At 37.4% G+C, this 15,465-nt stretch overlaps 1 protein-coding gene across 6 annotated transcripts in view; it reads left to right on the top strand.

The window, feature by feature from the left end:
• Window positions 1–15,465, top strand: part of RAPGEF2 (Rap guanine nucleotide exchange factor 2) — a 180,305-nt gene that overhangs the window by 152,991 nt on the left and 11,849 nt on the right. For 5 of the 6 annotated variants that reach the window (XM_057375569.1, XM_057375578.1, XM_057375549.1 and 2 more), the window contains 9 exons: window positions 228–474; window positions 4,861–5,018; window positions 9,511–9,751; window positions 9,985–10,368; window positions 11,467–11,678; window positions 11,759–11,882; window positions 12,495–12,518; window positions 13,544–13,767; window positions 14,599–14,784. In XM_057375569.1, coding sequence (XP_057231552.1) covers window positions 228–474; window positions 4,861–5,018; window positions 9,511–9,751; window positions 9,985–10,368; window positions 11,467–11,678; window positions 11,759–11,882; window positions 12,495–12,518; window positions 13,544–13,767; window positions 14,599–14,784 — 1,800 coding nt within the window. The remainder of the gene's footprint in view (window positions 1–227; window positions 475–4,860; window positions 5,019–9,510; window positions 9,752–9,984; window positions 10,369–11,466; window positions 11,679–11,758; window positions 11,883–12,494; window positions 12,519–13,543; window positions 13,768–14,598; window positions 14,785–15,465) is intronic. The other variant, XM_057375559.1, reaches the window with a different exon arrangement.

The raw sequence follows: 15,465 nt of genomic DNA, 5'->3' as shown, positions 1-15,465 counted from the left end.
ATATTTCTATTCTAGGCTGGGCCAATTCACTGTTTTTCTGATTCATACTACAGAAAATGAATGTCATTTTTAGAAGCAAAAATATTTTCAAATTCTTATACCTAAATTAATTTCATGCTGGAATTAAAACATTTTTTTTAATGATTAATATTAAACTAGTCCAGTGCACACAACTTTCTTTCACATTTTTGTCCTTTTTGTTTTCTCTCTTTTCCTGTCTTGTGCAGTTTTTAAAGAACTCTTAACACGGTTATCAGAGGAAAAAAGGAATGGTGCCCCCCACCTGCCTAAAATTGGTGACATTAAAAAGGCGAGTCGTTATTCCATCCCTGAYCTTGCTGTTGATGTGGAGCAGGTAATAGGATTAGAAAAAGTAAATAAGAAAAGTAAAGCCAACACAGTTGGGGGAAGAAATAAGTTAAAGAAGATACTTGACAAGACTCGAATAAGTATTCTGCCTCAGAAACCATACAAGTGAGTTTATTTCTTCCTAAATATTTCCTCTGCATTAATTTTTAAAAATTCCTAATGAACTTATAGTTTGTGATTATACTGTTTYATTTATTGATAGAAATTATGCTTATATCTGAAAAAAATACTAGGAAAAAAACCATTCTGAATCTTTGAATGAGCATAGATTGCTAACAATGCAGCTCCTGACATCAATTTGGATGTATTTTGTTTCTTATAGATAAAGTAATGACACAGATCCTTTTTAATGTAATTTACTGTTTCCTTTTAAGAGGACTGTTAACTGAGATTATTTCAGAAAAATTCTGCAAGCAGTTTACTGGCAAAGGGTTGATATGAGCAGTGATTTCAATGTATACACATTCCAATGGTCTGTAAGAATTTCTATGTTCTGTTGTAAAGGAGAGTGAAGTTCAAATTTTAACTTGGGTTCTTTGAAAGAATTGTGTTTGTTTTTTTTTTTTTTTAAATGAAAGCTAAATATGCTATCTGATGGGTTTTATTCTATGAACACATTTTAGAAATAGAGTTCTGAGAATTGCTGGTGACCATAGAAGAGTGAATTTTATATGATACTATGGGAACCTGTTTCTTGGCCAAGGCAGATAGTATTGATGTGGGGAAAATGATTTGTAGAGGGTAGTTGTGTGATCAGTGTTTTCTCTTGCATTTTTGTTTCTTGTGTCCCACTAAGGAAGAAACTATTCCATGTAAATTCATAAAAAAGACACTTGGCCTGAAAAGACAGGACGTTTTTTTTCTGCTGTTAGAAAAAGTTTGCTTAACTAATGTTAGCTATTCCCTACTCAGTGAAAACTGTTCTGAAACATTATATATAGAATGTTAGTAATAGAAAGATAAAATTAATATAAAGTATTATATCCAAAAAATGGATATTTCTTAAATTGATGGCAGTACCATTCAATGGAGGAGAATCTGTAAATTCTCTTTTTATGTTGTTTGTCTTTAGCATGTTTTTCTTTGTTTTGCTGGTCTTGCATGTTTGTTCCTCTGATGAGCTGTGCATTTTGTTATGTGTGATTTTCTGTGTTTGTCATTATGGTTCATAGCATTTGCATAAAATTTTCACGTTGGTTTTCCTTTTTTTTCTTTATTTTCTTTCATTTTTACATTTTTTCTGTGCAGGGACCTCTTTAGGTAAGATTCAGAAAAACTCGACCCATTTTATTTTCTTTTTGCTAGCTGTGCTTGATGTGTTATATATAGCAATTTGTCTGCAAAGCCTGTTGACATTCAGTTGTTTTTGTCTGCACAGTTTCTGCCTAGAAATCTGTAGCCATTGACTTTAGTTTTTGTCCGTTTCTTTTCCCTGTTGTGTGTGAAGCATCAATCTCATTCTTCTTCAAAATTATGGAACTTTACCTGGTCTCACATTTTTGCATATTAAAAAAATCAAGAGGGGGTGAAAAAGCTGATTTACTCATTAGCTAAAGTGGGCATTTAAAGATTTTATGACTCAGCCAGCTTAAGAGGTGAAACTGTCCACCACGTCTTGAATGTGAAGACTGCAGAAGTCTCCAGTGCCTCGAGCATGTACCCAGACAAAACCAATCTTTAAACTAGAATGAGGTCACTCTTAGAGGGAGTCTGTCTGCTTCATGAGACATTAAATCAGTATCAAAGATAAATCAGCTTGAGCAGGAGATAATGCCTTCCTTCAGTCTTGCTGTTTAGTCCAATAGGGTCAAGGAACTTCCCAAACAGAGCAAAAGCACCATTTTCTCTGCACCTACAGGGAAATCTGTCTCTAAGATATCTCTTGAAGGGTTCTTCTGGGTACAGCCTCCACTCCTCTGCTTTTCTAATGCAGAATGGTTTTGTGATCTGTCAGCTCAGTTGCTCCAATAAAGAATTAAACACARTCCCCACCTCCTTCCCCAGTAAAGTTCTGCCTGGTCCATTGTGCAGCATCCCAGACAAAAAGAGGCAGGCCCTGTCTCTCCTTTTTGCAGCCCTGCAGAGGGATGCACAGGATTTTTTTCTGAGGGAAGAAGCATTCAGATACCTCTGTCATTTCATTATCCCTTCTACCCTGTTTGTCATTCAGCAGGAAAGTTATTTCTTAGTTAATGTGCTATCTCCCTGCATGGCAGATGCATACAGAAAGCAGTAGAAATGCTGTGTCTTAAAACCACAATCTCCTTTCACTGGCATAATAAAATATTTTACCTAACAGTAAATCTTCATGGGACCTGGCATTTTTAGTGTTGCTCTTTGTATCTGGTATTTCTAGGGTTCATTACTTGTTTGCATAAATTAGAACTTACTCAGATTCTAAGTTATAAAAATAGAGTAAACTGAGTAAATGCTTTCCAAATTCTTTTATGAATACTTAAAATCAAGCACAATTTTAGGCACTTTTTTTTTACCTGGCATTTTCAGAGTTGATCCACTTTACTAAAGCTGCTTCAGTCATGATGCACAGGAGAGGTGTAAGATTATATAAAACTGACAAACTGCAAAAGGAATGCATAATGCAGGTGAAACTATTAAAATTAGAGTCACATTGTCTTCATTTGATTTCAATTTAGAGAAAACACTGTTGTTGGTGCACTTAAGAAATCAGATATATAGTAGTTTAGAACCACCAAGAAAGCATTTTGAGGCACAAAGGCCTGTAGTGTTTTCTGTTTATGTCCTTTTTTTTTTGATGTGGATTGGTTCCTTCCTGAAAGACATGATATTGATTGCTGGCAATTCTTTTGGTCTTAGTGAAAGACTTTTTTGCTTGTGGCTTGACATGAAAGTGCTGTGTGCTGAGTTGATCACCACTTCTTGTCACAGTGCTGGATGTGGAAGTGCAGAAATACAAACATTCAAGTCCAGCTTAACCTTCTGATTAAGAGAGAATCCAATAACTTTTTTTTCTGTGGACTCGAGTGTTTCTGTCACTCTCATGGCTTGAGGTTTATACTTTGTAAATTTTTTTTAGTAATACCGAGTTATCTTGTTTTTTAAAATCAAAACAATGAGAAAACCCAAACACAACATAGAGAGATACCATACATTACATTCTCAAAAGCAGTTGTGCCCCTATAATTTAAAATGTGTCTTAAGTGCTCAGATACTGTTCTAGCTTTCCAAACTGGTGCTCAATTCATAGCACTTAAATGGTACAAGAGTGTACTGTGTAGAGTAATTCATTGGTACACACAAAAGGATATTGGTTCTGCAACAGCTATCGGGTTATTACCCAGCCCTCAATTACTTCTGTTTAGRTTTTCTGAGGATGGATATAGCACTAGACAAAGGCTTAAGTGCCCAACGTTAGGGTACAAATGGTCATTTGCATTGCATCATTTATTTTACCAGATTTAATTAGTTGTAACATAWACAATGAAGTCTAAATTCTGGTTTATACTTTACTTAAATGTGTAGATATTAGATCTGCTTGGCTTTTAGAAAGGTCTTGCCTATACTTGCTACATTTTTAATGCTTTTTGCTTTCTATAATGACTGCTATTCAACATTTTACGCACTCTTGAGAATTTTATGAAGGATTTTGATCTGTRTATTTAGAGAGAAGTTCAGTGGGTGTCTCCATCTCTACATCTTGTGCTGCTGTTCTGCTTCATTTTATTATGAACTCAAAAGTAATGAGCAAATCAGTGCCCACTATAATATGATGATAGCTCTGTCTCCAATCCATCTAGCAGTACTGACCTCCTTTGGGATCCTGCCTTACACAATTTAATTGACAAAACCATTCCCCTTTATAACAGAATACTTTATTTACAAATGTAAGGTGCTTTGGAGAGGATGCTGATAGCACCCAACTGATAGCACCTTACCCGGCTTCACTTCATTCACACTGAGTGAAGAGAAGCTCAGAGAAGTGATACAGGGTGAGAAAACCAAATGATCTCAAATGGTGCTCTCTTCTCTGTCTGTTGAAAGATCTTACTTTGTATGGCTACAATATATCACAAGCAGTTGCAAATCCCATCTGTGATGGGGTGGAAAATATATGAAGTTCAGGTCTGAAAACAGTGCTGAGGGGACAGCAGTATTACTCAGAGTCTGGGTGATGGGGTGGTGCAGGAGTGATGAGCTATGTGTCACCTTTAGAATGAACATCTGGGCCAAAATCATTGAAAAATAAGGAGCTAGCAACTCCTCAGAGCTTAGTGGTGAGGATCTTCTGGCAGTGTGAGCAGGCAAATCAAATCATTCTGAGTGGACATTTGGGTGCTGTTGAGACACTAGAAAGCAAGTCCTGTTGTCTGGAGAACTTTGACTTCTAATAACAAATGGGTGTGTTAAGAAGAGAAAGTATGAAAATGTAGCAACAGAGACATCCTTGAATGCCTCTAGTACAACCAAGCTCTGAATGTCTCTAAGTCCTGATTTCATTTCTTTCTGGATTAGTGACATTGGAATTGGGCAGTCTCAGGATGACAGCATTGTGGGGCTGAGGCAAAGCAAGCACATTCCTCCTGCTTTACCTGTCAGTGGAACGCTCTCATCCAGCAATCCTGACCTACTGCAGTCTCATCACCGCATCTTAGACTTCAACACTACTCCAGGTAAGGATCCCATGATTGTTGTTGGTCTTGAACTTTTGATTTCCTTTAATACTTCAGGTTTTTGTCTGGATTTATAGAATCTGAAAAGGCATATGAGTTTTTGTTAACTGTTTGCTGTCACACACATTAGCCACATAGTCATTTTTCTACAATATACTTCACCCACCTATAGTCTGCTTTTCAAGCATGATGTATCCAGAGTGTTTCTTCTTGTTTGGATATTCTTGGTCTTTAAAAACCTGTTTTGCTTGATATAATTTGCCTTGATGTATCATTGTTTAAAAGACTGCAATATTTTCAGATAGCATAGCAGATCATTAGCTTATAGTAAAGGGAAAGGACATTGGACTGGGACACAAGACATGTATTTTGGTCTTCTTCTGAACAGACTTGCATAATTTGTACTACATTTGTAAGGAACAGAGTTYCAAAGTTTCCTGTTAGTCAGCCTGCCCTACAGCTGTATGCCAAATGCTTTGAATATAAAATCCCTTTTTGAAATAGATAAAAAATGAACACATTTAGAGAGGATCAAAGGACAGGGGTGAGTGAGGGAGAAATAGGGGGAGAATGTGAGAAACTTGAGAGCCTTATCTTATAAGAAGGGTTTAGCTGGAGCTCCTGGTAGGGTTGGGATTTGGGCTCTTATCTGGCTGCAGGAAGGTTCTTAGTGGGAAACCTTTCCTGAGTTAAGTATCCAAATCTTTGCTATTAAAATACAGCTGCTGGAKGAGTATATGGTGATGGCTGCTCTGCAGACACTTGGTTATTTGAGCCTAATCTTTAAAGAATTTCTCCAAAGCAGAACTGAAAATTCAGTGTCCTTCTAAGACTGAGGGATTTCAAACATTACCTGAAGGGATGGTGCTTAAATATCAGCCCAYACACTGGCCAAGTTGGTGCAATCATTGTGCTTTAAACAGTGATACTGAGCATGACTTGCTTCATCTCAGGTTTTTAGGGCTAGAGGAGACTGCAGGAAGGTGGTTTGTGATTTTTGCCCCAGTTTCTAAGATTGATTCTGAGAGACTTGGAAGATTGATTTTTTTTTTTTTTTTGTGTTTTGACTAATAACTAGTGTCCCAACACCTTGAAAATATTATTTGTCAGTAAGAGCCTAGCTTTTCATCGGGACTTTTTCTATAAATGGGTGAAAATTCCCTTCTCTAGTTTGCCACTTACCTAGACCAGCCAGTTCTAGGTAATTATTGTGCCCCTAATGCCAAGTGCAGTAACTGGCGAACTTCCAGGGCTGTGGGTATTGCTGGCTCATGCAGCTCAAACAAACTTCCATGGGAGGGAAAGGCACTGCAGGCTCAAAGGCCTTTCAGTCACAGACGGAGTTCAGAGAAGCTTAATAAATAAAAAAGGCTCTACTGTTTGCATTTTGCATGGAGGAAAGGAGATCAATATGATGTAATGCCATTGCTCCAATGTTTTATCACTTTTTACATATCTTAGTAGAAAATGTTTTTCGTCCTTATTTAAAAAGAAATGGTTGTTCTTTTTTTTTTCTTTCTTTGCTTAAAATTAGCCTGAATGTCCACATACTGAATATTTTTTAAATAATTCTCAGGCAAATCTTTTTTTCTGTGTGGAAAGGAAGGAAAAAGGGGCTTGAAATGAAAAACATATACTTTAAGGGCTTTAGAGATGGTTGCATTGAGACAGAAGAGTTGAATTATATTGCTGTATATTTCAAGACCTGGAAAAAATTAAAGCCTGCAATTTTAATTCCTTTTACTACTTTGGTCTAAATTAAAGATGGAAATGGAGGCAGCTTGCAAGAAATTGAATGCACTGGAGGAGAAAGAGAAAGTGGTAGAGCAGCTGTCCTTGGGRCTTTGAGAAATATCCCTCAGGRTAGAAAATAAAACAACTTGCTCCTTTTAGAAGAGTAGTCTTTGAGGAGAAAGTGTGAACAGCTTGAAATCTGCAAGGAGTMATTTCAGTTTCTTTTCTGATTGGCTCGGGCTGTCTCARATATACTTTTAAAGGTTTATTTTTAAATGTTCAATAGCACTTTGATTTCTCTTTTCTTGTGCTGCCTTTGCTATTTGATTGGAAGTCAAAATAATAGAGTAATGATGAACTGCCAGTCACTGGTATTTTTTCTTTCCCCTCACAGTCTTTCTAAGGGAATAGATTCCCATCATACAGCATTGCATTCTTCAGCCTGCCACTCCAGTTTCCTTTYTTGAGGASCARTGAAGGGGGGGTGATTACGATTCTCTTCAAGTGTTTTATTTAAAAATTATTGGGCTGAATGACTTGCTACCATTGCTATAGCTGTATTCATTTCCATTCCATTTCACTGTATTCTGTGAAGCTTCTATTCTGTATTCTGGGAGCTTTTGCTCCCAGCTCTGATAGGTAAGAACTGRGTGGCAAAGTGCAATGCAAAGATAGGACTTCTCTGTTTGCCTTTTCCTCTGCATTTCTTCGTATTGACTTCAGTGATCCAGCAGAGCAGGTCATTTCCTTCTTGCACAGCACACTTTATTTCTAGGGACTGTTAAAACAATTTCTCACCTTGGTTTTGTTTACAGTGGGTTCCCGACTTCGCAGCGTTTCTTTGAGTGGCAAGTATTTCTGTAACAGCAAGAGGCAGCAACATCTAGAGAAGGGTYTGGCTTTTAATAATGTCTCTGGAAGGCTGTGTCTTTGGCATCTGCCTTCCTTAGAAAGTGCAGCAAATATTTCAGGCACTGTTCTGTATCCCTCTTCAACTAATTACTGAAGGAAGTTGGGTCAGTGTAGAGCTGGTGACAAAAGACAAAATTGGCTTTTTTGTTATTAAGTATTTGTACACTTGACTCAAGTGCTTAGGAAGGGTTAAAAACTGGCCTGTAATGATATCCTTCATGTGTAACTGATGATGTAACCACACAGTTCTAGTGTGATTGGGTATTAGTGCTTCTCAAGCTGCAAAAGACTACTGTGAGCTTAAAAGTTACAGGCTTAGTTGCATGAAATTTGTGAAATAATATATTTAAGCCTAAAAGGCCTTTGTGGCATGTAAATGAACTGATATCAGAGAGATTTGTCTTAATGCTTTCCAAATTATTGTTTTGGAAACATGCAATAGCAGTGGAGAGGTGTTAAGTTTTGTTCTTTTGTCACAAGATTTCTGCTGCTGAATAGATCTTTCTGTAGTAACTTGGATACATGTTGTGCACATTCAGGCCTTGTCAAAAAAACCCTCTAGTTGTATCAAAGTGAATGTTTTCATTGGACAGCTGTTTTTTCAGTATTTTTATGATAGTAATTTCAGAAGCCTTCATTTAGAAGGCTTTCTATTATTATAATATATTTTGTTGCTTGTATGACCTCTTTGATCTAAAATAAAAATTAATTATTTTTAAGAAAAAACACACTAAAGAAAGAAAAATGGCTAGATGTCATGCCTCACAAAGCTAGAAATGCTTATTTTCAACAGAGGAAAGAAATTTAATTAATTGAAATACTTGTCAGTTAAAAATACCTCATGTTAAAAAACCCAATGGTGGATAGTCGTATAATTTGAATTATCATCTTCTTTTTTTTTTTTTTATTCCTAATAATACAGTGATAACAACCAAAATATAGTTGATCAGTGGGTCTGGATTTAATACATGCATGGAAAGATGAAAATATATATGGATTTGGTATCTTTCTGTACCTTATGGAAATACCAAATCCAGTGTTAGGCTGGTAGTTTTCCAGGATTCCTAAAAAACAGTTCACTCCAAGTTTCGTGTCATCAGTCACTTGAAATAGGAATATAATTAGAACTGGAATATTTGTGAACTTGTGCTTTTGTTTTTGGTTTGTTTTTTTGTTTTTTTTTTGTTTTTTTTTTTTTTTTTTTTTTGTTTGTTGTTTTTTTTTTTTGTCCCTGGTTGCTTTCTTAATTACTAAAATACTGGCATGGAGAAATAAAGGCAAAGTTTTCAGTCTGTTACTGACTCATGTATTACTATGATCTGAAGAATATTTTGATAATTGAGTACTTGGATGCATCAGTACTGTTGAACTTTGTGTAGGAGCATCTTCCTAGCCGTTTACATTCTGTGCCTTCCCTTTTCTGTGGGGCACTATTTTTGAGTGTCAGAGTTAGGTAAATGAATCTATTTTCTTTGAAATATCCTTGAGGAGATTAACACTCCTATCACCTACTTGCTTTAATTTCTTACATGTTGTTGTATAGGATAGTGTAGATTAATGTCCTGAATTTACTCAGACTTGAACAGAATTTTTCAGGTCTCAACACCTGTGAAAACCAGACTGCTCAGTAGTTTGTCTGTCCAAACTTTGAAAATGTTAMCATATTTTTGTGGCTTACTTCAGCTGTAGCCTAACTTCTCCTGCATGTTAATAGAACTAGCTTTTACTGAAGTAAAAATTGATAACGCTAATAATTAAACTCAGTGTGACTTGCTTGTTGTTATACCATTACATTATTTTTCTTTGCTTACCTAATTGCATAACTTGCATGTGGTTTTTTTTCCAGACTTACCAGACCAAGTTCTGCGGGTTTTCAAGGCAGACCAGCAAAGTCGCTACATAATGATCAGTAAGGACACAACAGCAAAGGAAGTGGTCATCCAGGCCATCAGGGAATTTGCTCTCACTGCAACCCCTGATGCATATTCACTCTGTGAGGTCTCTGTCACACCTGAGGGCGTCATCAAGCAAAGGAGGCTTCCTGATCAGCTCTCCAAGCTCGCTGACAGGATACAGCTGAGTGGCAGGTAAGGTGGAGACTGAGCTAAAGCTCATGAAGCCAGTTATTAAGTCAAATCTTGTTAAAGGAGTGTTATTTAATTATTTATGTTCTGCTTCTTTGCAGCAAATTTCTGCTTATGCAACTTCTCATTAATACCTAGGCCTGGTGAAGTTCATTTTATTCTCAGATTCCAACTGGATCATTGCTGTAACTTTCAGCACTAATCAGGTGCTTTTTTTTTAATTTTTTTTTTTACAGGTATTACCTGAAGAACAACATGGAAACAGAAACTCTTTGTTCAGATGAAGATGCTCAAGAGTTACTGAGGGAAAGCCAAATTTCCCTACTACAGCTCAGTACTGTTGAGGTGGCTACCCAACTCTCCATGAGGAACTTCGAGCTGTTCCGTAATATCGAGCCCACAGAATACATAGATGACTTGTTCAAACTGAAATCCAAAACAGGTTGCACTAATCTAAAAAGGTTTGAAGAGGTGATAAATCAAGAAACGTTCTGGGTGGCTTCGGAGATTCTAAGAGAAACCAACCAGCTGAAAAGGATGAAGATCATTAAGCATTTCATTAAAATAGCGCTACACTGCAGAGAATGCAAGAACTTCAACTCGATGTTTGCCATCATTAGGTATTGCCCAATAAAAATTTTACTTCTAAATGAAAAGCAAAGTCTTACTCATGTTAGTTAAAAAAAAATTAACAGAGTAAATGAGTTAATCCTTGTAACATCAACTCTAATGTCTATGTTTATACACATTTTTTAAAACCCAAACAAAGAAATCCATCCCCCAGCATGGTCTGTTATGAAGTCTGAGTAAGTTGCATTAAAACGACAATGTTAGCATTRTCTGTGACACAAGCTCTTGTCATCGTCTTGACATTCAGTCAACAGATTGAATGTGACACTTTTCCTGAAGTTGTCTGAGGTTTGAATACTATTCAGCACATGGAGCAAGTTCCAGTCAAGGATCCATGCTGATCATCAGTCAGCATATCTGAGACATCAAAATGTTGAGATTTTTTTCAACTGCTTCAGCTGACCTCAATGAAAAWTAAAAACAGCCTGTCTGCTCGGAAAAACTTGAGTGATCTTCRAGAAATCACTCAGGAAAGATTCTAGATACCAGACTTTCCCACAGGCAGAAATGAATAGCAAGGCGGTTAATGTCATTACAGCATAAAGAATGGGATTTGTACCAGTTACACCTTGAGAATAATCTCAGATGTAGAGAGTGTTAAAATTTCATCTTGAAAGAACAAAGTCAGATGGATTATTGCAGAAAGAAGGTTGGTCAGTGTGCTGTCTCCACCTGAACATCATCATGTAGATGAAAGATGTTTTTTCCACCCGTTTGTTAATCTGGAAGTAAATGGTAGTCCTGGGGTAATTAGATTATGATATTCTTATCAAATTCAGGCACTGTGCTGGGGTAACAAATACATGCTCTTTATAAGGTTTAATTACTCACCCAAATGTAACTTTTTCTTTTTATGGTTACATCATGTAGATCTCTCCAGCTTTTATGGCTTTTATAAAAATGATCATAATTATTCTGTAGTATGTGCTGGCAAAAAGAAGTTTTTTTTAATTTCTGTTCCTTCATTGACACTGTTGTACTAGGATATTCTGGCTAAATGGTRTTTCTATCATACGAAATAGTATTTTCTAGGATGTTTTGTTTCTTTCTCTTGTTCTTAAACTTTTTTGCACTTTCTTTTTTTCAAGTGGCCTGAATTTGGCACCAGTTGCAAGGCTCCGAACTACTTGGGAAAAGCTTCCAAGCAAATATGAAAAACTGTTTCAAGATCTGCAGGACTTGTTTGATCCATCTAGGAATATGGCAAAATATCGGAATGTCCTTAACAGCCAAAACCTACAGCCCCCGATTATCCCCCTGTTTCCTGTCATCAAAAAAGACCTTACATTCCTTCATGAAGGTAAGAGCAGAAGTACAGCATCTTACAGCAGCTAAGGAAAACTGTCTTTCCTGCCTAATCACTGCTGTTGCTGATTGTAGGAAATGATTCCAAAGTGGAGGGGCTGGTGAATTTTGAGAAGCTGCGGATGATCGCGAAGGAGATTCGCCATGTCGGTCGAATGGCGTCCGTGAACATGGATCCTGCTCTCATGTTTAGAACCAGGTACGTGTGTGGTACCAGGCAGAGCTTTCCCCAGCTGGGAGAAGCTGGGTGTCAGCAAGAGGGGCTTTTCATGTGCCTCTTCTATTGGAGCAGGAGAATTGTTTGTGTTAGCAGTTTACCTGCATGATGTGGTGATCTAAAACTGGAGAAACAACTACATTTTGTGGTTACTGATATATACTAAAATGTTTCTTACTGTTCCATAGTTGATAGTTACTTCATAGAAATGAGATTCTATCAGTGGGAGGGAGAGAAACCRTCTTGAAAACATATCTAGTAGTCTGTTTGAAACATTGATGGATGCCAGCCTTATAATTTTGATTAGTAGAACTGATAATGTATCTGAAGCAGTGTCAGCTACTTGTGTTAGAAAACRTGGAGTGAATGCTTTTTGGCTTCATATTTGACAAGCTTATTGCATACTCTTTTTTCTTAATTTGAGCTAGAAGAGTTTGTAATATCTGATTGTATGCCCGAATCAAGGCTCTTTTTAGTGTTTGTGGGCTTCCAGAACTGCTTGTCCTGAGGTCTGGTCTTTTTCTTTCTGAGCTTGTGATCTTTCTCTGTCTCTTCTTAAACCCATGCTTTATTCTTCCTGGCTCTCACTTGCAGGAAGAAGAAATGGAGGAGTTTGGGGTAAGTGGTTGGAGACAACACACACAGACATTCATTCTTCCTTTACCATTTGCATTGTTTCCTACTTGCTATCTTTAATTTTCTGGTGCTTTGACATTTTTTTCATTTGTTAACCCTTAACTGACAATACATTTTAATCTAGGAGTGCTTTTTATTTGAGATTAAAACGCAAAAGTTGTAAATTATTTTTAAGTGGTTGTGGTAAAAGTGGGATGTCCTCCCTCATCTCCAATTTAAATTGCTGAAGGAAGTGACTTTCAGTCAAAGAGAAATTACAAAATGATAAGGTTGCAACAGCTGAAAAAACTTTTAATTTCCTTATACTTATCAAGCAGTTATCACAATCAAATACAAAAGTTAAAACTTACAGGATCTGCTCGACTAACTTTCATATTACAATTAGCCATCATTTTTACCTTTTTACCTTTTACCATTCAGGACCAATGCATAGCTTTCATATAGACATACATCCATTGAAATGTGCATGACATTTATTTCATCATRAACTAAATGATCATTTTATTTAAAAGAAGTGTCTTCAGTCTTGCGAGTTACAAAGAAATTCTGTTCTGTAGAACTGAGCTGTACATTTTGTTTACAGTCTGATTTGGAACATAGAGGGCTTTCAAAATGCCTYCTTTATATATTTGAACCTCAACTACAGTTTTCTGTCAGCACTGCCTTATTGCATGAGCTTTTCCTAATGCTCCAGTCCTCTCAGTAGATGGCTTATGTGAAAGAGCTACCTTGAATGCTTTCCTAGATGTGTGAAGTGTTATTGCCTAGTTGGAGCAAAACAGGTTAAAATTTCTGTGCCATTAAGATAGTGCCTGTAACCAAGTAAAAAGATTTCCTGGCCCTCATCTTTCTGTCTGTTATAGCTGTTTGACTTACTGGAATGAGGCATGTGAGCTTTGACTGTAGACTGACATTCATGCCATCTTTTGCACGTTTCATGTTTGTTGGGTGATACCCTGTTGGACTAAGTCACACCTTTGCTCTCTTTCCTCCCCCCTTCACTCCAGTTCTCTCAGCCAGGGCAGTGCCAATGCAGCCGTGCTGGATGTTGCACAGACAGGGGGTCATAAAAAGCGGGTCCGTCGCAGCTCCTTTCTTAATGCTAAAAAGCTCTATGAAGATGCTCAGATGGCACGGAAAGTGAAGCAGTATCTCTCAAACTTGGATCTGGAAATGGATGAAGAGAGCCTCCAGACACTCTCCCTGCAGTGTGAGCCAGCCACCAACACATGTGAGCATTGTCATTTGTTGTGGATTTCAAGGAAACTGTTCAATATAACCCTGTTTCTAGTCCAGTGAAGCAATTGGGAGCAGTAACTAGACAGTGAAGCAGAAAATGATTTGTCTAGTCATTTTCAAGTACTAAACATCTATGAATCTTAAGGAAATAATCTTGTGGATTAACAGGAGATGCAGTACTTATACAGGTGATAAGGCTTTAAGATGATGTCACACTGAAGTGTACAAGGGCTTTCTAGATTTGTCTGTACAAAGGGTATGGAGGAGTCAAAAATTTTTCTCTATTTCTGATGTAATGGGGTTATTAGTGTGAATAGGGCCATGGTTATTCTGAGGGAGTAGGGGATTTTTTGATGTCCAGGTGTTTTAGCGATACCTGGAGGGCTGTAACTGGGGCAGCAGAGGGGGACCTTATCCTGGATACTAATTTAGTTTTGATTTGAGGAAATGTTGTACCTTGTGCCCTTGCCTTCCTGCAGTGTGGCAAAAACTAGTAATTTTATGTTTGTTCTAAATCAGTTGTAGTCCTTGTGATACCCCAGTATAACTTCTGGTCATGTTTTTAAGTAACAATGGTAATTTATCACAGCTTTATTTTGAGAAAGGAAACATTTCATTGATAATGTATGTCTTTTAAATGCAGTTAAATCTCCCCTCTTTTCCTCTTCATCTTTTCTGCCTAATGATATTTTGCTGCATTAATTGTACGAGTATTTGARCACTTTTTAATTGTCAATCAGAGGGCTTTGCACTGCTTAGACTAAAACAGCCACCATGTTTTTAGCTAGCAGTCATTCATTGGTTTGTCCCCTTTTTCACAAAGTGCCGAAGAACACGGGAGACAAGCGATCTGGAAAATCGGAAACGTCACCGGTGGCTCCCCGGGCGGGCATCCAGCAGAAGGTGCAGCAGCAGCAGCAGCACAAAGCAAACCAAGCATTGCAGGTCCCAGCTGTGTCTCTTTATCCCTCTCGCAAGAAAGTGCCAGTCAAAGACCTCCCACCATTCGGTAGGTGGAGCAAGGAAGGATTTGGTTTAACACCYTGAAGTTTGTTTGCTTATGTCAGGAAGACATTTTTAATCAAATAAGGTTCAGACTTTTATTTCTGGTAGTATGATATGCAGGTTACACACATTGTTACAGTGTCTAGGCATAGTTCTCTAGAAATGGAAAGAAATTTAGGGAAAGCATCCTGTCAATTYAATCAGTGTAAGTATTTACCTGTTGCTAGCGGCAGGAAGGAATAAATGTTTCTCACTGTTTGCCCTGGGATCTTGCCTTAACTTTTCTAGAGGGATTAAGAATATGGAGTCCTTGAGTGACCCATCTGAGATGCCTCAGAAATTTTGGTGTCTCTTCAAAAGGTGAATTTTTAAGGTGAGATTCAGGCCTGCTCAAGCTGGCAGTCCTGTTAGAAGTGTGAGTCTGAAGTTTCACCCTGACAATTGTCGCTTTGGTTTCTAGTTCCTTCTGCTTTTTTATTGTTGATATTCAGTTGTTGCTGACTCCATATTCTACAGAGAGGAAACAGACTACAGGAATTTCTTCCACCCTGATTTCCAAATCTGTGTCCCAACATGTGTACAAAACACATGTGCATTATTAGCAAACTCTTTAAATCTCTTAAAGTATGGTAATAKCTATAGTAAGTATATCTAGCCTGATTGGCCCTTCCTTTTTCATGATGGT

This window comes from Malurus melanocephalus, unplaced genomic scaffold (assembly GCF_030028575.1).
Source record: "Malurus melanocephalus ecotype Western Australia unplaced genomic scaffold, MMel_1.1 scaffold_9, whole genome shotgun sequence".
Classification (NCBI taxonomy): domain Eukaryota; kingdom Metazoa; phylum Chordata; class Aves; order Passeriformes; family Maluridae; genus Malurus; species Malurus melanocephalus.
This window is presented reverse-complemented; position numbering and strand designations above follow the sequence as displayed.